This window comes from Acomys russatus, chromosome 15 (assembly GCF_903995435.1).
Source record: "Acomys russatus chromosome 15, mAcoRus1.1, whole genome shotgun sequence".
Taxonomy (NCBI): domain Eukaryota; kingdom Metazoa; phylum Chordata; class Mammalia; order Rodentia; family Muridae; genus Acomys; species Acomys russatus.
Genome location: NC_067151.1, coordinates 66,335,678 through 66,357,231, shown reverse-complemented (window position 1 = coordinate 66,357,231; position 21,554 = coordinate 66,335,678). Strand labels below are relative to the sequence as shown.

Genomic DNA, 21,554 nt, shown 5'->3' with positions numbered 1-21,554 from the left:
CCTTGGCGCACCACGGATAGACTGAATAGAGCCATCCTAGGTCTGAAATTCAGGAAGTAGATGGGGGGGGGGAGGGGACTCTGGCCGGGCTATTGTGTTTCTGATCAAACATCGATGGGGGCAGGGATCCTGACCCAGACCGGCCACTGCACGCCAGAGAGATAGAGAGACAGAGATAGAGACAGAGAGACAGACAGACACACACACACACACACACAGGCAGAGGAGAGAGAAGGCTGCAGGTTTTGGAGCAGGATGACACATGGATTTGGGGAGACGCCAGACCAGCATGCAGGTCAGAGACACCTGGGGAACCGTCCCGTGGAACAGATACTGGAAGGTTCACTCTTGTTTCCCTTTAACCCTTTCCCCCTCTTGTACAGGATAGTTGAGTTGTATAATAAAGTCTCATTGTTAAGAACAGAGCCAACAGAAGAATCTATAATTATAAGGCCTTTCAAAGCCATACAAATAATGTAATGATTGGCATTAAGAATTTAGTGTTTGGCCGGGTGTGGTGGCACACGCCTTTAATCCCAGCACTCGGGAGGCAGAGGCAGGCGTGTGTCTGAGTTCGAGGCCAGCCTGGTCTACAAAGTGAGTCCAGGACAGCAAGGGCTACACAGAGAAACTCTGTTTTGAAAACCAAAAATAAAAAATAGAAGAAGGAAGGAAGGAAGCATTTAGTGTCTGGGGCTGGAGACATGCCTTCATGGGTGAGAACGCTGGCTGCTCTTCCAGAGGACCCCATGGCCACTCAGGACTGTACCCCAGTCCCAGCAGGTCTCACACAGACATGTGTGCAGGTAAATACCGTGCATATAACATTAAAACAAATAAGTCATTAGAACAAACATAAAGATTTCGTGTGTGGGCTGGAGAGGCGGCTCAGCTGTTAAGAGCTTGTCTTGCAGAGAGGACCCAGGTTTGGTTCCCAGCGCTCACACGGTGGGTCAGAGCCCAACCTCTGACCTCCCGTGTGGTCGACTATACACCTGCAGGCAGAACACTCCTATGCTTAAAATAAATATCTAATAAGAAATAAATGAAAAAAGAATAAGTGGACAAAGGTCATCTTCCTATTTAGGGCTGGCTAACGTGTTCTCCATAGTGGGTTTTTTTTTTGGTTTTTCGAGACAGGGTTTCTCTGTGTAGCCTTGGCCATCCTGGACTCACTTTGTAGACCAGGCTGGCCTCGAACTCACAGCAATCCGCCTGCCTCTGCCTCCCGAGTGCTGGGGTTAAAGGCGTGCACCACCATGCCCGGCTCCTTCATAGTGTTTTTAATTCAAACTTCTAGACTGTTTTCTTTTTTTCAACATCTTCTCAGAGGTGGGACTTAACACTACCACTCAGCACTCTGAGAGGCAAGCACCCAGGGACTCCTTGGCTAGTGCTAAGATGACTTTTATGAGACAGATGTCCAGTGTCTGTCCCACTCCAAAATCCTCCTGCCTCAACCAATGCAGTAGCTAGGATTAGTCACACTACCGAGGCACCCAGCTGACAGGGCTCCAAGACAACCCCTCCTTTTGGGAAGATTTTTTGTTTTTGTTTTTTACTTATTTACCTCTATTTTATATGCCGTGGTGTTTTGCCTGTATGTATGTCTGTGTGAGAGTGTCAGATCTTGAGGTGGTTGCTGGGGTTTGAATCCGGGTCCTCTGGAAGAACAGTCAGTGCTCTTAACCACTGAGCCAGCCCCCAGCAAGCCTTTCTTAGCTAAGGGTGGCTCCGCCCCTGGCTTCTCTTCTGCTCTTCTTTCTGCATAAAAGCAGTCTTACAATTTTTGGAAAATGTAGACTAATTTACTGTTCAATTTGTTCCCATCCAGTGAGCTAGGCAAATACAGAATTTCCTAGTCACTTGGATTTCCATCCTGTGGGTGGCCCAGGCCTTTAATCCCAGCACTCAGGAGGTAGAGGCAGGTGGATCGCTGTGAGTTCGAGGCCAGCCTGATCTACAAAGTGAGTCCAGGACAGCCAAGGCTACACAGAGAAACCTTGTCTCAAAAAAAGCAAAACAAAAAAAGATGGGTTCTCTTAGCTCAAGCTGACTCAAACCTGCCATGTGGCAAAAAATGACCTTGAACTGCTGACCTTTCTACCTCATCTATCCTGCTGGGATTACAGAAGGGTGCCAAACCGTAGCTTTTCCAACATACTTTCATTTCTTGAAGCCCGGGGGCTTGAACCCAAGGCCTTGCGAGAGCTCGCAGCACTTGGCCCCTCTTGCGCCCTGCATCAGGTTGGTTCCATCAGGCTAAGTGCCTCCTCGGGATCTTTTCTGTTCCTACGATAGGACAGACCCTGAACTTCATCTGTTCCTCCCCAGGCTCAGGGAGTTCTGGATTCATTTGAATATTTCACTCACTCAATTCTCCAAGTTCCTTAATTTTTTTTCTAAATTAGATACTTTAATTTTCCTTTTGGAATAAGTACATTTGGTTTAGGGGTAGATTTAATTAAGAGTGCACGCATGCAGCTCCAGGTTCAACCCTAGCGTCACAAAAAACCCAGGAGTTGGCTTACATCTATCTCTACTTGGGAGGCAGAAACATCCTCTGCTACATAGTGAGTTCAAGACTAGCCTAGACCACATGACACCCTGTCCCAACAACAAAAGAAAACAAAAGGCTTTTTTTTGGCGGGGGGGGGGGGGGGGGGGGGGGGGGAGGGTCTTATTTGTTTGTTTGTTTGTTTTTTTCCGACAGGGTTTCTTTGTGTAGCCCTGGCTGTCCTGGACTTGCTTTGTAGACCAGGCTGGCCTCGAACTCACACAGATCTGCCTGCCTCTGCCTCCTGAGTGCTGGGATTACAGGAGTGTACCACCTTGTACCGCTCAACTGTTCTTTTTAAGTATTTGTGTGCTAATTGAGCTTGGGAAACTACCACCAACAAAACTGTGTGGCTCAAAGCCTGTGTCTCAGCAGTGGATGGGAGGGAGGGAGGTTCAAGGCCAAATACATCCATTCAGGAAGGTCCAGACCAGCCCGGGCTTTAGGACACCCCCCTCTCAAAACAAACAAACCTCAGATATGTGAGTCCTCGCTTCACAGCCTTACATGAGAAGTCCCTGAGCTCCAGAGCCACCCTGACTTTAACCTCTCTCCCACCTCTCGCACCCAGTACCTCACAAACTCCCAAGTCTCAAATTCTGACAGCATTCTGGTGACCCTGTCCAGAGCTTCCCAGTGACTCACTTCCTGAGTAAGGAACTGAGTCATCTGTTCCTTAACCTTGTAAAGACTCCTGTTGGCTGCGTGTCATGACTGCCCAGGCTTACTTATCTAAATAGAGCAGTCAGAGGCTTGAAACTCTGTGCCCAGGACCTTTAGGCCTTCGCTCCCTTGCTAGGCCACTTTATGGTTTTATAAATCAGGATCCAGGACTGCACAATCCTGTCTTCTTCGCTTCTATACCCAGGCAGCTGAGTACTGCTAAAGAGAGCAGTGCTGGTACTTATATGTCCCTGGCTTCTGGTTTGTTCCTTAACCCTTGGTTCATCTGAGACAGTTCCCACGTGTGGCCTCAGCGGCAGAGCGCTGGCCCTCTGCTTGCACGTCATCCTGGTGCTTCTGTCCTTTTTACCTAGTATTTTTGGCTGAGTTTTCTTCTGTTTCCTGCTCTTTCAACCTCTCCCCCTCTCTCTTTTTTTCTGAGACAGGGTTTCTCTGTGTAGCCTTGGCTGTCCTGGACTCACTTTGTAGACCAGGCTGGCCTTGAACTCACAGAGATCCGCCTGCCTCTGCCTCCCGAGTGCTGGGATTACAGGCATGGACTGCCACTGCCTGGCTCATCCTTTCTGCTTTTTTTTTCTAGCTGTTCTTCTTAACCTCCCCACCCAACTTCAACATCAGTTAAACTAGTGTCTTTGACATTTGAGTTCATAGGGCTGGGGTTAGCTCAGGGTAAAGTTCTTGCCCAGATATATGAGGCCCTGCGTTCAACCTACAGCCTTGTTTAGAAGGAACAACGTAGTGGCCAGAGAAGGGCAGCTGTCGATTGCCTACCTCCAGTCATAAAGTGCTGTGAGTGCAGACAGGGTGTGAGGACACAGCCCCTGAATTCTTACTCAGCTGGCTTCCCACCCAGGCTAAACTGAGCATCTGGGAGAGGCTGGCACACAGTGGGAGCTCAATAAACGCCTGCTCAGTGAGACTGAGACTGTTACGTAACTGACCCACAGGCACCTGGGCGCTCACACCCTCGCTCATCTTTCCTTTTAGAACCCAGGTTTAGAGTTCCTATCACTGGGGACGAGCTTCAGTGTGTGGTCTCCCTAGAGTTCCTATCACTGGGGTCTCCCTGCTTTGGCCTCCTGGGATTAAGAGCAGGTATCACCCACCATGTCCAGCTGCCCAACCCATTCTTCCTTGACTACCAGGTCGTCCTGTGTCACCCAGTGTCACCCGCAGAGCTGCACCTCTACCAACCTATTGACACTGGCCTTAGGGAGCCTAGAAATCAAGTAGCTATTCCGTCCTCCTTTCTTTCTCTCTCTCTCTCTCTCTCTCTCTCTTTTTTTTTTTTTTTTTTTTGAGACAGGGTTTCTCTGTGTAGCCCTGACCAGGAACTCACTCTGTAGACCAGGCTGGCCTTTAACTCACAGAAATCCACCTGTCTCCACTTCTCGAATGCTGAGATTAAAGGCATGTGGCACCACCGCCCAGTTTTGTTTCCTGTAGTTTCAAATTAAAAAAAAAAAAAATTACATCAACTAGGGGTTGGAGAGATGGTTCCGCAGTTAAGAGCAGGTACATGGCCTTCAGAGGACCCAGGCTTGGCCCCCGGTCCCCTCTTGGTGGCTCACAGTCATTTGTTTTCAGTTCCAAGGTGTCCAACACCCTTTTCAGGACTCCGAGGGTGCCAGGTGTACACATGGAGGGTGCCAGGTGTACACGTGGTGAGCAGACATACCTGTAGTCAACAGGCCTGTCCATATACATGAGAAACCTTCACTTATCCGTGCTGTGTATGTGCTGCGTGTACATACCATGGCACATGTATGGGAGATCAGAGGACGATTTGTGCGGATGCGCTAAGGAGGCTGGGGCAGGAGCATTGTTATGTCACCACTCACTGGCCTCTATTTTTACCTTTTGAAGAAGCTATTACTATTTTTGCATTTTCTAGAGTTTTGGATGGGATTATATGCACATAGGAATCTGTATGCGTGCGTGTCCACACATGCCCTTGTGCAGGTGTGTGCATGCATACACAAGAGAGAGCAAACGCAGGGGCTGATGGGCAGCCCTGTGCTCACTGTTGAGCTACACCCTGACTGCCTTGCTATGTAGCCTAGGCTAACCTTTAACTCTGTGTCTTCCTGTCTCAACTTTGAAAGTGCTGGGACAGAAGCCATGGTGGGCACATGTGCTTAATCCCAGCCCCGAGGAAGCAGAGGGTGGCCTAAAGAGAGAGTTTTAGGACAACCAAAGCTACACAGAGAAACCCTGTCTCAAAAAGCAAAACAAGAAAAAAAAAAAAACCCTGCTGGAATACCACGTGTGGGCCACCATGCCTAGGTGCTAATATATACACACATACATACATAAACACACACACATATCTACACATCTATATGTAACACATATAATATTTATGTATATGTTTTTATTTTTTTGAGACAGGGTCTCATGTGTCCCAGGCTTGCCTTGAATTCATTATGTAGCCTTGAACTTCTGATCCTGACTCCACCTCCCACAAAGATCTGCCCGCTTCTTCCTCTTCCTCAGGAGTGCTGGCATTAAAGGAATGCCCCACAATATCTGGTGGGGCTGGTCAGTTTAAAACAAGTTTTAAGTTTTCTTTAAAAGGTTGTCATTATGTGTAGGTGTGTGTGTCTGCACATGGGTACATACACTAGTTCAGGTGTCCTCAGGAGGCCAGCAAAGTCACATCCCTGGGAGTAGGGTTGCAGGCGGTGCCTGACAGGTGCTCTATGGCAGCCAGCACTGCCCGCACACGGGGACCTGCAGCCCCAGCAGCTGTGGTCCTCCGGCTTCAACCTCCCTGCACATTTTAAAGTCAGTTAGTTATGCCAGGTGGTGGCACACACCTGTAATCCCAGCACTCAGGAGGCAGGCAGATCTCTGTGAGTTCGAAGCCAGCCTCGTCTATAGAGTGAGTTCCAGGACAGGCTACACAGAGAAACCCTGTCTCAAAAAAAAAAAAAAAAGCATTTATTTATTTAGATAGAAGGTCTTGGTATCCCAGGCTGGTTTGGAATTCACTACCTCTGGTGAAGGTTGGCCTCACACTATGTCGTCTAGTGGAGGCTGGCCTCATTTTACGTTGTCTGGTGAAGGCTGGCCTCACACTACATCTAGTGAGGGCTGACCTCACACTACGTCTAGTGGAGGCTGGCCTCACATGTGTAGCACTCCTTCCAAGGTGCCGGGAACACAAGTGTGTGCCACATCTGGCTCAAATTCTTTAGGTAGGTTCTCGTTGCTTCCATGATAAAGGTCAAAGACCGTTTATGTCTCTTGCTTCCTTCTTCCTGTTCCTGGCCTCACCCTTTGTATGAATTATTTTTAGTTTCCCGAAGGTAATATGTCTGACTCATTTTACACATGTCCTTTCTCCCGATGACATGTGCACAGTCTAGTGTCTGCATCTGTGTAGCTCCACTCCTGCCTGGCCATCACATCTCATCTTAGAAAAGCATTTGTAAACGGCAGGTCTAAGTAGCCTGAGCTGGCTTTGAACTTGCATCCACTTTGTAGCCAAGGGGGAACTGCAGCTTCTGAGATCAGACTCAGGACCCATGCTGAGCAAGCACTCTACACACAGAGTGACACCCCCAGTCCACAGTAGACCTTATGTGAGAGTATTTTCCTCGGCCAGATATGGCAATGCACACCTGTAATCTCAGGACCAGGAGGTAGAGACAGGAAGAGCCAGCCTGGGCTAGACAGTGAGTCCGTCACATTTTCACTCACTGCTCTTTGCTGTGGTCCTACCTGACTAATCTTACCTCACCTAGTATGTGCTGACACTCAACAGAGAGAGATCCTCCAAGTGTGATACTTTGCTTTCAACCTCCTTGAAATACCTTCTCCTCACCTCGTCACCTGGGCCTTCCTCAGGGGGTTCAGTGTTTTCTCTCTTCCAGGGAGTGGCATCTGGTCAGGTGACATGTCTCCCTGCCACTCAGCACTCCTACTCTACTGGCTCATGGCATCACCATAGGCCTCCTTAGCTTTTTTTTCTTTTTTTTCTTTTTATCGGAGACAGGGTTTCTTTTGTAGCCCTGGCTGTCCTGGGCTTGATTTGTAGACCAGGCTGGCCTCAAACTCAGAGATCTGCCTTCCTCTGTCTCCTGAGTGCTGGGATTAAAGGCATGCACCACCACACTTGGCTTCTTTTTCTTTCTTTTTTAAAAATTTTTCGAGGCAGGGTTTCTCTGTGTAGACCAGGCTGGCCTCGAACTCACAGCAATCCGCCTGCCTCTGCCTCCCGAGTGCTGGGATTAAAGGTGTGCACCACCACACCTGGCTTTCTTTTTCTTTTTAAAAAGATTTTATTTATTTATTTTATGTGTATGAGTGCTCTGTCTGCATGTACACTCGCACGCCAGAAGAGCATTAGAGGGTATAGATGGCTGTGGGCTCTGGAACAGCAGGCAGTGCTCTTAACCACTGAGCCATCTCTCCAGCCTCTTCTTCTTCTTTTTTTTTTTTTTAAAGGATTTATTTAGTTGGGCCATGGTGGCGCATGCCTTTAATCTCAGCGCTCAGGAGGCAGAGGCCAGCCTGGTATACAAAGCGAGACAGCCAAGGTTACACAGAGAGACCCTGTCTTGAAAAACCAAACCAAACAAAAAGGTTTATTATGTATACAATATCGTGTCTGCATGTACACCTGCATGCCAGAAGAGAGCACAGGATTTCATTATGTTTGTAAGTCACCATATGGCTACTGGGATTGAACTCAACTTCTGCAAAAGCACCCAGTGCTCTTACCCTCGGAGTGATCTCTCCAGCCCTTGCCTTAGCTTTTCAATCAGTGGGATTTTAAGTTCCTAGTCTGTACATGGTTTGCACCTGAAAGCTCAGCACTTGGGAGGCTGAGGCCAGGCCCAAGTGCTTAAAGACCTGTCTCTCCAACACCTTCTCTGACTGAGAGGTGCCTGTGCCTGCACGCACTCAGAGCAAGCTGCTTTACTCAAGGGTTAGGGGGCAGCTGTGTGTTCGTGTGTGCACTGTGTGCACGGGCTGTGCACACCGGGTGACCTCCTCTGCTGCTCTCTGCCTCCCTGGGCTGACGCGGGGTCTGCTGCTGAAACAGTGGACTGCATTTCTGCTCAGCTGGCCAGCAAGCTCCTGGGGGTGCCAGCTTCAGTTCTCCAATTCTGAGGTACAGCTACGTCATGCTCCTGGGCACAGGAGATTCGAACTTAGGTTCTTATGCTTGCAGAACAACTTTTAACCACTTAGCATCTCCCCAGCCCAGAATCCCTGTATTTCATCTGCCTACCACTTACCTATCTCCCTACCTGTGTGGATGTGGTGCTGGGGGTGATGTGTGTCTTGAACCTAGGAGTTTGTGTATGCTAGATTAGTGTTTCAGCACTGAGCTGTGTCTGCGGCTCAGATCTGTCTTTATTACAGTCCCTTAGACTGTGAACCCGGTAGGGACATAAAGCACATTTGTGCACTGCTGTGGTTCCTGAAGAGCCTTCACACTTTGTCTTGTGTAATTTAATCATAAACTCTGTGTGGTAGACACCACATCCCTATAGACAAATTGAGGTAGAATTTAAGAAACTTGCCTAGAGTAATGTAAAAAAACAAAAAATTGGGCAGTGAGATGGTAAAGGCACTTGTCACCGGCCCTTACCACATAGATTCCATCCCTGGTATCCACATGGCAGAGAGACAGCTAACTCCCGAAGGTTGTTCTCTGACCTCCATACACACACACACACACACACACACACACACACACACACACACCCCACAGGCACACCCCCCCACAGGCACACACACTACTCACCCACACATGCACACACACACACACACACCCCACAGGCACACCCCCCACAGGCACACACACACACATGCACGCACGCACGCACACACCATACACACATACATGCACACAGACACACATCACATGTGCACATATACACACCACACATGCATGCACACACATACACACAATGTTAAGGCTCTCTTCCCAGTACCTACATGATGGTTTATGAGCGGCTGTAGCTTCAGTTTCAGGGAATCTAATACTCTCTGATGTCCCAGGGCATTGGGCATGAAGGCGGTGCACACACACTCACACACATACACACACTCACACACACAGGTAAAACACCCAAACATATGGGCATCATGAAGGCAGTGCACACACACACACACACACACAGAGGCAGGTAAAATACCCACACATATGGGCATCATGAAGACGGTGCACACACACACACACACACACACAGAGGCAGGTAAAACACCCACACATATGGGCATCATGAAGGCAGTGCGCATACACACACACACACACACACACACACACACACACACACAGAGGCAGGTAAAACACCCACACATATGGGCATCATGAAGGCAGTGCGCGCGCGCACACACACACACACACACACACAGAGGCAGGTAAAATACCCACACATATGGGCATCATGAAGACGGTGCACACACACACACACACACACACACACACACACACACACACACACAGAGGCAGGTTAAAAACACCCACACATATGGGCATCATGAAGGCAGTGCGCACACACACACACACACACACACACACACACACAGAGGCAGGTAAAACACCCACACATATGGGCATCATGAAGGCAGTGCGCGCGCGCACACACACACACACACACACACACAGAGGCAGGTAAAATACCCACACATATGGGCATCATGAAGACGGTGCACACACACACACACACACACACACACACACACACACACACAGAGGCAGGTAAAACACCCACACATATGGGCATCATGAAGGCAGTGCGCACACACACACACACACACACACACACACACACAGAGGCAGGTAAAACACCCACACATATGGGCATCATGAAGACGGTGCACACACACGCAGGCAGGTAAAATGCCCACATATAGAAGTAATCCACAATAAATAAAACCCAGCTGTACATATGGCACCTGAGGCCCTGAGCACAGATCCCTAGCACCCACATGACTGCTGGGCGTGGTGGCATGTGCCTGAGTGACAGAGGATGATACCTGTAGCTGACCTTTGACCTCACATGCACAAGCACAACTGCACACCACCACCCTCAAATCTAAATGCCCAAGCCATGATTTGAAGCTGAGCAGCTGCCCACCCCACCACTGGATCCATTCTTCAGGCAGGCATGGTGGGACATAGCTATTCATTCCAGCTTCTGGCAGGCGGAGGACCTAAAAAGTTCAAAGCCAACCTGTTCGACGTTACATTCCAGGCCAGCTAAGCAGAAAGGGAACCAACTCCCACAAGCTGTTCTCTGACCTTGGCTAGCACCCTGTGGCGTTGCCACTCCCCACCCCCACCCTCTACTAAATAAATAAAATGTAGTAAAGCAGCAAGCTGGCTCATGGAACTGAAATTGACCTCTGCCCTCCACATGCACACGCAGGTGAGTGTACCCAGGCACACATACATGCCAGCACATCTCAGACAAGCAGTCAATTCCTGTTCCATGCGTACTGACACTGACCATCTCTAACAGACTGAACAGATCCCTGTTTGAAATGCCCTTGGTGGCTCCTACACCTGCCGCACATGCCATGTCCTCTGGAAGCCGATGCCTCCTTTTATGTCCACACTGCTGCGCCCTTCTAGTATTGACACTCTTACAACATGGGTCTCTTGAAGCCGCTGCGTCTCTCCTTGGGAACTTCCTCATGACGTCTCTGCACTCTCCCTCTGCTGCTCTCACATTCACATGCCTGCAGCTCATGAACATTCCACAACCTCCCCCCGCCCCCCCCCAAAAAATAAACCCATATGTAGACCAGGCTGACTTCAAACTTGTGACCCTCCTCCCTATGAGACCTGTGTGCTAGGATATGGGCATTTGCCACCACACATGGCTTGCCTCCTGAGACAGTCATAGCTTCCCTGGACTTAGATTACAAGTATGCAGCACCATGCCTGAACCCCCATCCCTTTTGTGTGTTTTGTCTGTACTTACTATTTGCACTGTATGTGTGCCTGGAAGCCATAAGATGGTGTAGGAGCCCTTGGAATTGCAGGACCAAGGAGACTCCCCAAAACAGCCGAGGATTAAGTAAATGAGATGATCCTAATTTCATGCTTAGCATGGTGCCTGGCACTGTTCGAACTGGGAACTATTGTTTCCCCCCTGTGTACGTGGACCCCCACCTCATGTTTCAGCATTTGCCTGGCATGCTCTGAGCACTGGAGCCCTCCCTCCCTCTCAAGGCTCAGGCCTGTATGTATGCGCGCACACGCCCTCAGCAGCTCTCTTCTCAACACTGTGGTGCTAGTCCTCCCACCTGGCCTTCCAGGCAGCGCTGGTGAAACTCACCGTCTCTGCCCAAGTTTTGCTTCCCATTGTCGGACCATAAGCATGGCAGGTCCCAGTGTGTGCAACAGCATCCTTCTGGAGAGACCTTTCCTCTCCGGTTTCCTCCAGCGCACTGTCACAGGGCTGCTTGAGCAGGTGCACCTTGCTGTGTGGTGCTGGCTGGCCCGGAGCTACCTGCATAGACCATTCTCCCACCTTTGCCTTTGAGAACCAGGGTTACTGGAATGTGGCTGGTCTTGAATTTCTGATTTTCTTCCTCTATCTCCTCAGTGCTAAAATTACAAGTATGTACCATTAAAAACAAACAGAAAACCCAAGTTATGTAGCCCAGACTAGCCTTGAACTCACTGCAATCCTCTTGCCTCAGTCTCCTGAGAAACGTGTTACAGGTGCGTGCCACCCTCCTTGGCTTCTGAGCGTCTGTGTGTAGGCTACACTAGTTAAAGTCAAAACTGGCAGGCAGCTGCCTTGACTCCAGCCGTCCTGCCAGGGCTGACAGGCTTATCACAGTCACCGCCAACTGTGTTAGAGCAGCCGAGGCTCTCTTCACCCAGTTCTTCTGAGATAAGGGTTCCAGGGAACACCTGGCTGAGGTCCTCAGCAGAGCCTAGGGTAGCTATGGCAGCGTACTTTTATTCCACACACAGAAGGTGGGGCGGCAGAAGTCAAGTTTGGGGTCAGCCTAGGCTACACAAGAATGCACGTGAAAAAACTGAAGGCTGCTTGGCTATTGACTGTGTTTACCTAGGTTGCTTGGGTATGTTGAATAAAGAATAAATACCAATAGTTAAGTTATTTGTGACGGAGTCTCATTGTGTAGCCCTGACTGTCCTGGAACTACATGGACCAGGATGGCCTTGAAGTCAGAGATCTACCTGACTCTGCCTCCCAACTCCAGCCCCTTATTTTTTTTAATTTTTTTTTTTTTTACTTACCGGTAAGAGCTTACTATGTAGTCCTTGGCTGGCCTGATGCCAACTCTGTAAACCAGGCTGGCCTCAATCTCTTAAGAGGCACCTGCCTCTGCTTCCCAAGTGCTGAGATTAAAGGCGTGTGCCACAGTGCCACAGCCCAGCCCAATTTTAAAACATACTTTTATTATATGTGTGTGCTTGCCACCCTGAGTGTCAGCTCTGTGCTTCCACTGTTATGTGGGCTCTGAGGTTGGTGGGGTTCTCAGGTCTGTGCGGCAGGGGCATCACCCACCGAGCATCTCCCCAGCCCCAAACACTGCTATACAGGTAACCCAAAACACTTCTTGGTACCCAGGGATATTTCAGCATTACAGTTAAAACTAAGGCACTGGGACTCCAGAGCAGCAGGGAGGTGATAACACAGGGGCTAGACACTCCCACAAGCTCTTCCTCTGCCAGTTTCCCAAGCACCTTATTTCCATACCCCAACCTCCTCGCCTGTGTGGAAGAGTCTGTACTACCTGGATGCTCGGACACAGCTTTCCCACTCCTCAGCCCTTTGCACTTGGAAGCCATGAACCCAGCGTGCTTGGGGAAGGCATGGGGCTCTGTGCTTATACCGGGAGCACACAGCTTTGAATGCTCCTGTCAAAGTACTGAACTCTTCTTTTTTTTTAACATATTATTCTTTCAGCTACACAGTGAAAAAATTTGTATTTTTATTTATTCTTAATTTTTTGGCATATGTTTGTGTTGTTGGGTGTACTCATGTCACTGTGCATGTGACGGCGCCCTCTGCTGGGGGCTGAGAGTAAGTTCTCTTCCGTTGTTGTGGGTTCTGGGAATCACACTGAGACATGGCTGCAAGTGCCCTTATCATCCATTTTTGGTTTGTTTTGAGGCTGAGTCCTAGCACACAGCCTTGACCTGTAGCTCACTGCACAGAGCAGGCTGGCCTTGCCCCTGTGAGCCTCCACTTGTGGAGTCTGGGTCACAGGCGCCTACTACCCGACCCCCCAAGGGCTGGACTCCAGGCGCGCCCAGCCCAGCCCAGCCCAGCCCAGCTCCCTTCTTAATGCTCTCTCAGCTCTGTTCAGCAGGACAAACTTTTAGGATGTATCAAGCCCCCTGGATGAATGAGACGAGAGAAAAGGCAGGAACATCAAGCAGCTACAGATTCACCTGGAAAGCTTCTGGCTAAGAGAAACCAGTGTCATGGACACCCACAGCCAGACTTCTTCTCTGTGGTGGCCCCCGAGCCCAGCACATTGGTGGCATACTTCTCTTTCAGTGGCAGGGTTTCAGGAAGGCAGGGCGGATCGCATGTGGGGGAGTCACGCTGCTTTCCGCTGGCCAGCAACAGAAAGGCCAGCTTCTTTTGCTTATTACTAAGAACTCACACATCTCCCACTGACAGAATTTAGGAATAGAAACTGAAGGGGAAGGGAGCCCCATTTTTTGCTGAGCCTGGACTGAGCTTTGGGCATCAGCCCACTGTTTAATCAAGTCCCCTGAAGCTCTCCTTTTGTAAGGTGGGCAGAGTGTGCCAACATTCCTCCTCCCTCTCCCTACGTGAGGAGCCCTGCCAGAGACCCCGTGTTCCTTGCAGGGCCAATACCAGTCTTCCCCGGCAGTCATATCTTCAGTATTGTTTTCTTCATTCTCCCAAACCCCAATAAAACACACCAACTGCTTCAGAGAATTTCTGGTTTTGGTTTTTTGGGTATTTTTTGTTGTTGTTGTTGCTTTATTTCAAAGACTGAAAAAAATTCCCCAGGGATCTGTGGGGCGCCCCACTCACTGCCCTTCTCTCAGTGGCAAACCTGTTTCATGGACAGCACTTTTTAAAAAGAACAATTCACACTGAACCCGAGAGACACGGCCTCGGTAGAGAGCATGACGCCCTTTCTTGGACACCAGGTCACTAGCCACGTTCAAATAACGCCCCTCTCTTCAGAGCGGAAGCCCTTCCCATCAGTCTCCTGACAACGCCTTCACCTCACACCATCCCACACCAACCCCACGGTTAAGGAGGATGGTGGGAAATTTTCCCTCCTATCAATTACAAACCCTAGCCCATCCGTCTTCACTCCGCCCTCTCAGCCCCACCCTCGGGATTTCAGTGAGTTTTCTCCCAACAGTTATTTGGAAAAAAAAAAAGGTAAAACAAAACAAAACAAAAAGTTCACAGTCTTGGTGCTCAGCCCAAGGGGCTCCATGCGCTGGGACACCAGTGGGCAGGGATCTCTGCCTCTCTAGCCTGCACCCCGGCCACCTCCTGACCCCTGGTGCAAAGCAGGGAGGGGCAGGAGCCAGCACAGGACCCAAGTGGGCAGCGTCTCTCGATCTGGTAGAGCCCCAGGCAGCTTCACTCCACTTGGCCACTGTGGATGGACACAAAAAGAAACAAACACACACACACACACACACACACACACAAACGAAAATACTGTCAAGTAAAAGGGGAAAACATCTTCAATTCCATCCCAGTCTTGACCCCATGGTTTCTCCAAATACTTCATTATGCTACCTGACATATGCCTAAATATTAATTATAAGAAAGTTGAAAAAAAAAAAAAAAACACATTTCAGTCTTGTCTTACTCACAAAAAGAATTTCTGTCTTTTTGACATACGCATGGAAAACAGAACAACAGTTCTTTTTTTTTCTCTTTCTTTGGTTTTTCGAGACAGGGTTTCTCTGTGTAGCCCTGGCTGTCCTGGACTCGCTTTGTAGACTAGGCTGGCCTCGAACTCACATTGATCCGCCTGCCTCTGCTGGGATTAAAGGCGTGAGCCACCACGCCCGGCCAGAACAACAGTTCTTAAGACATCAAGTAACTGGAGGTGTCAGAGTACAGTGGTGAGATGCCTGTCTCAGGAGCCCCACAGGCCCGGCCACTGCTGAGGTGCTGACTGGCCCGGGCCAGGGTCAGACCACATACTTGCTGGGGGAACGGGGCAGCCTGGACTCGATCAGATATATCTGGATTCCGAAATGGCTCTTCCTTGCTAAGAAACAGCCTGAGAAGTGCAGTTTGTTTCCTTGCCATGGAGGAGTGAGACTACCAGTTTGATTTTTGACTTCCTTTTCCCCTTTCCCGTGTGTGTGTGTGTGTGTGTGTGTGTGTGTGTGTGTACACACACGTACCCACTGGCTATTGTGTATATTACTGGAGGTCTCTTGCACACTAGGAAAGCATTCTGCACGTGAACAATATTCCCTAGCCCTCTTTGCTTTTTGAGACAGGATCTCACTAAATTCCCAAGGCCAGCTTTGAACTCACTCACTCTGCAGCCCAGGTTAGCCTTGAAGTAGCAAATCATCCTGCCTCAGCTTTCTGAACAGCTGGGATTACAAGTCAGCTAGATTTCCCCATCTCTCCTGTCCTTCCTAAACACCAGACTCATTGTGAATATTAGCCTTGAAGACACAAAACTGACCAATCGGGAAGGCAGCTCAGACAGGAGAGAAAAAGGTACAGAATTTGAGAAGATCGGAGATGAAGAAAACGTACAAAATTATATATATATTTATATATATAATAACATGACATATCTATGTACAACATGGCTGGGACATTGAAGAAACTATACAATGGTGTTCAGCATTGTCCCCTTCCCACATGGACTTTTGATTAGGGATGACAGCATGAGAAAATGGAGCAAAAACCACAAAACTTATATACAATTACAAATGAGAGTCGAGGAGTTTGGAGGCCAGGGAGACCAGGGGTCCTGCTCGTCCCACTCCTTCCTCACCAGCCTACGCCTACCACCCTGAACGACGGCCAGTCAGGAAAAGAGCATGTTTACACGCCTTCTGCCCTGACGCTCACATCAACTAACTCGCACACTAGAATCTGTGAGGGGAGAGAGTGCACCACCTTGCTCTCCTGAACACTTCTCACTCTCGCCCTCTCTGCCACTAACGAGCAGGTGGCAGTCAGTGAGATCCAGGCCAAACTGGTGATGACACAGCAGGACAGGCTGCTGTGTCCTCCCTACACCCTCTTTGCAGCCTCCACCAGGGAACCGTCTGCTAAGCACCAGCTGCCCCAGCTGGCAGTAGCACTAAGCTCTGGGGATCAGCTCCCTTCACCCTCTCTGTTTCTCCATGGCCGATGCACACCTAGCATCTGATTACAGCGGAAGCGTGGACGCACGTGATGGCCCATCCGACCTGCCGCGGGAGCAGGCCTGCAGCAGCTAGGGCCAGCTGTAGACCCAGGAAGGTGGGTGGAGCGGAGCACCTCCAGGGCCTTTTCGGGTTTGTTCTCTCGCCCTCTTCCAAAAAGGCCATGTACCTATGAGACTCTGCTGCCTGAGGCGATGCCCTTAACCCTCACTGCCTCTTCCCATGCAGTGCTCTCCAGGCTTCACAGAGCCGAGGCCCAGCCACCCGCCTGCCTCACCTTTGGTTCTACAATGAGCAGCAGCTATGGCAGGGTTAGGAGTGAGACTTGGTGAGACTTAGCTGTTACATGTTTGCTTCTGTTTACCGATGAGGGACAGAACCCAGAGAGGCTACATGACCTGGCCAAGCTCACACATCAGTGCTGCTGAGCACGAGAGCCCGGGTATTTCAATTCCTAAATTCTTTCCACTAGCCCATAATACTTTCAAAAGCAGCATGCTGGAAGAGAACCGATACCAACTTTTCGTGAGTGACTAACTTGACACTCCGTGAGAAGCAGGGCAGCTGCTGGGGGACACAGCAGTGGTTAGGCGGGCACTGTAGTTTCAGGCAAGCAAACCCCTCTCCTTTCCACAGGCTCCCCAAACACCCACGACGGGAACACGATGCACAGAGGCCTAAGGGACAGCACACTTAGAAGCACAGAGCGTCTCCTCCTCTACCTCCCCACAGTCACGTCAGCCTTGGGACACTGAGCCTGCCACACTGCTCCGAGGCTCAGCCTCTGAGGACTTACTCCTCCAAAAGGAGCACCCCCCACAGGAAAAGCTGCAGTGCTGTGCACCTCTAGTCTTTCCTACTTTTGGGTCTCTACTGGGCTACAGTGAGGGTGTACAAGTTTCAATTTACCCAAAGACATGGACTCAGAGCCCCTCTTCAACCTAAGCCCCCAGCAGAACGTCTTCCCCGGATGGCAAGCTGAGCTCTGACTAGGTGCCCATTCCCTGCCTACAATATATAAAAGTCCAGTGGGTGAGGAAGGGGAAGAGAGGGGCCCAGGTTACCCCGCAAGCTTGCTGGTGACGAGCGAGGACTTCCTCTGGGGCAGGTCCTGCGGGGTAGGGATGTGGTCCCCGGTCACTAGGTTCTTGTCTGGTCCTGCGCTCGGCAGCTGCTTGTTCTTCATCTTGGCTTTGGCCATGTTGTAGTCTCCTGAGTCAAAGTACTTTTGCTAGGGGACAGGAGGGAGGTCGAGATGAGGTGCAACTCTGGGGTTTTCAAAGGTCACGTGACCGCCAGCCCAAGCTCACGCAAGCCAGCCATCCGAGCATTCCCCACGCACACAGGCCACATCACATCTAGCATGCTCTGACCGCGTCAGTGTCACAGTGTCCTAGCAGAAACATGGGCCTCTCTAGTCTGAGGGGCAGTTACATCCCTGAGCCTGGGTGACAACCCTTGCACCCGCTGTACCGTGCTCAGCCCAGGAAGGTTCCATTAGGATCTCTGACTTCTCTCTGAACAGTGCAGTGAGGACTGTACTAGGTGACAAAGCAATACCTCGGTGCTGGGCAAACAAATGAGTAAGCCTCCAAGAAGGGTCAATTTGGGGCTACCAGCAACCAGAGATCAACCTAAAACCAGCTACCTCAGCGCTAGGAACTATCCTCGCAGACCAGGAATAGGAACTGGGCTTGTTCATGAAGCAGCGTGCTCTCCAGACTCCCACACATGTTCCATGGTGAGACAGTCTGCCTACGCCTGGCTCGCTTAAGGCAAGATAAGCTGCAAATCAGCATCACACCGGCGTCTGTGACTAAGACTGAGTGCCTAGGACTCTCCACAGGAGGCCACTTCCCTCCCCATGCCTCCCTCACACTCTAGCTCTAGCCTTAGGCTCTGCGGTCAGCTCACGGCAGGGAAAAACCTGACCAAGACGAAGACGGCTGTGAAGGCAGACCTCCATTGTTGAGGAAGGTCCTTCTGGTTGGGTTTGTTTGTTTGTTTTGTTTTTGTGGTCTTATGGGTTGGATGCAGGCTGGACAAGTGCTTTCGCATGGGGCAACATCCTCTGTCATTCCACACAGGAGGAAGAACTGTCTGTGTGCTCCCTTTCGGTTTTGTTTTTTGATACAGTCTCGCTATGTAGCCTTAGCTGGCCTGGAAGGCACTATGTAGACCAGACTGGCCTCAGTCTCAAGAAGATATCTACCTGCCTCTGCTGCCCCAGTGCTGGAATTAAAGGTATGTACTTTTTAATTTAAGAGTTTTTTTTTTTTTTTTTTTAATTTTATTTATGTGTGCACACGTGTCCTCGGAAGCCAGAGAATTTCCTGGGGCTGAAGTCACAGCTGCCTGGTGTGGGTGCTGGGAACCAAACTTTGGGTTTCTCAGAGAGCTGCAGCTCAGCTCTCTTAACTGCTGATCCACTCTCCAGCCCTCCTTTTCTCCACCGCCCCCGACCCCTTTCTTTATATATATATATATATATATATATATATATATATATGTATATGTATTTTTACCCCTTTCTTTTTAAAGGCAGGGCCTCACTTTGGCCCAGGTTGTTCTTGCATTTGTGGTAATGTTCTTGCTTCAGCTTAGGTGTTGAGATCACAGACATGAGTCACCACACGCAGCTAAAGGAAGCTCTCTGAGGAGCACACTAACGTCTGGTGCCAGGAGCAGTAGGCGAAGGCAGCCCACTGATGAGCTGAGGCTTTCTGGGTCTTCTGGATGACTCACTCTAAACTTACCTCTGGTTTGCAAGAAGTGCACAGCCCCTCAGCCCACCACCACTCAGCCAGGCAACTGCTCTACCACGCTACCTTCCGTCCCGGCCTCCACCCACCCAATGCCCAGTGTTAACCCTCCATTTCCTGTGGTCAGAAGGGGAATGGCATCACCGCAGGGGTTCAAACAGTCTACTGTCCTCTTTCCAAGTTTCTAACTCATCTCTACAAGTGCCCGGTAACCAAGCCTACAGAAAAACACGCAGATGAACCTCTAGGGACTTCATCCAAGGTGCCACAGAAAAAGGGCGTCGCATACCCCTTTCTGGAGTCTCTTCATGAGGAAGTCGGAGCCTCCAGGCTTCTGTCCTAGGCTTGGGTATTTGGCCTTTAGCTTTGCCTCCTCAGCTCTCTCGGGAAGAATACCTTCTTTCTCCTGTGTATCCTGAAGAGAACAAGCCAACTGAAATCAAAGACTGGACACAATGACTTCTGCTATCTGATAGCCTTTATATCACCACCTCCCCCAGACAGCTGCCTGCTCCTCATAAACACACCATCTCCACGCTGTTCTTTTTACAGAGTGTGTGTATGTTTTTAAATTGTGTGTCTTCTGCATGGGCGTGTGTAGTGCACCACGAGGCTGCCTGCTGCCCTTGGGCTCAGAAGGGGTATCAGGTCCCCTAGAACTGGAGCTATGGATGGTTGTTGAGACGCCATGTGGGTGCTGGGAGCCAAACCCAGATCCTCTGCAAGAGCAACCACTGGGCCATTTTTCTGGCTTCTCCGCAATTTCAGTTAAGACTTTTGTCTAAATCCCTAACGCTCAAGATAACCGCATAACGTGAACAGAAGCAAGCTAGTTCCTATGCCACACCAAGGAGGCAGCCCGTGGCCCGAGCACTGGTTAAGGGTGGCACCAAAACATGGTAACTGAACCATAGAGCAAGTCACAGCTCACTCAGCAACGATGGTAGGAAAGATTAAAAAGAAGCTACTGGCCAGGGCTTTTAGCAGTACCAGGAAGGGGGCTGACTGGTGTTCTGAGAGGCTCCTTCCTCACTCAAACTCCCAGAAGCCATCTGGTCTCACTGTGCAGGATCCCAGGCATCTGGCCTCTTACAGAGATAGCCACTTAAGTAATATACTTCCATAAATGCAGCCAGGCGAGAGGCAAACAGAGATGAACACACCACTAGGTTTTTTTTTGTGTGTGTGTTGTTGTTTTTTCTTTCGAGACAGAGTTTCTTTGTGTAGACCAGGCTGGCCTCGAACTCAAAGCTCCACCTGCCTCTGCCTCCAGAGTGCTGGGATTAAAGGTGTGCGCCACCACCGCCCGGCTACTGGATATTTCTCTGGACAAACTGGTACAGAGCCTTGACTTCAGTGTTAAGTAACTCAAGTACAGAGCCCAAGAAGGGTTTAGTTGGTGGTAGTGTTTTCCTCAGGCGATGGTGGGTGGACTATATCCCACTGCGGAGGAATTCGAGGGGTTCTGCAAGTCACTGACGGGGAGCAGTAACAAATCATCCCTCCCAAAATAGGGTCTGAGGAAGCTGCCCCCTGAACCTAGCCAAGGTAACGATCACTCTTCTCCCCTCCCCGAGTAACTGGTTCATTTTAAACATCTTCACCTTGGCCTGTCTCTTCCTGTGGGTGAAAGCCGAGCTCCAGCCTGGTGGTCGGGTCGCCTTATTTCTACTAATCAAACAGTCCGTCTACACCTCAGGACCACCAGCCAGCCCCCTTTCATTCGCCTCACCTCTCCAAACACCCGCCCACGCCAGGACTCGGCCAATTATAGAACAGTCTTCACAGGCCTAGTAGCCAATAAAGCAGGGGATCGCACAGAATGACAACCAGCTTGACTAATCGAAACCAGAGCACCAGGCCGCGCCGGAGCGCAGGCTGCGCGACGCCAGCAGTGGCCAATCCCTGCGGAGCCCGAGGCGCGGGCGGCCAATCAGCGTCTGCGGGGGGCGGACCTCGCCCGCGCGGCGGTCCCCCCCGTCCCTCCCGCCCTCTCACCTGCTTCTCCTCGCCCGTCTCCTCCGCAGGGTTCTCCTCCTCTTGTTTCTGAGACATGGCAGGGCCGGGGCTGCGCGGTGCAGGGCCCGGGAAGTCAGCCGGACGAGGGAAGGGGGGAGGGGAAGACCGGGACAACCTGACCTGCTGCTTCGGCTCCTGTCACTATGGTTGCTCAGTCAAAATGGCGGCCCGAGCC

At 50.4% G+C, this 21,554-nt stretch overlaps 1 protein-coding gene across 1 annotated transcript; it reads right to left on the bottom strand.

Annotated features, from left to right (window-relative positions):
• Positions 1 to 14,635: 14,635 nt before the first annotated feature.
• On the bottom strand, positions 14,636 to 21,554 carry Ensa (endosulfine alpha). Its single transcript, XM_051157712.1, has 4 exons — positions 21,359 to 21,554; positions 19,650 to 19,775; positions 17,663 to 17,829; positions 14,636 to 14,845 (listed from the first exon to the last, which is right to left on the bottom strand). The coding sequence occupies exons 1-4, from the start codon at positions 21,413 to 21,415 to the stop codon at positions 14,830 to 14,832; spliced, it is 366 nt and encodes a 121-aa protein (XP_051013669.1). The 5' UTR covers positions 21,416 to 21,554; the 3' UTR covers positions 14,636 to 14,829.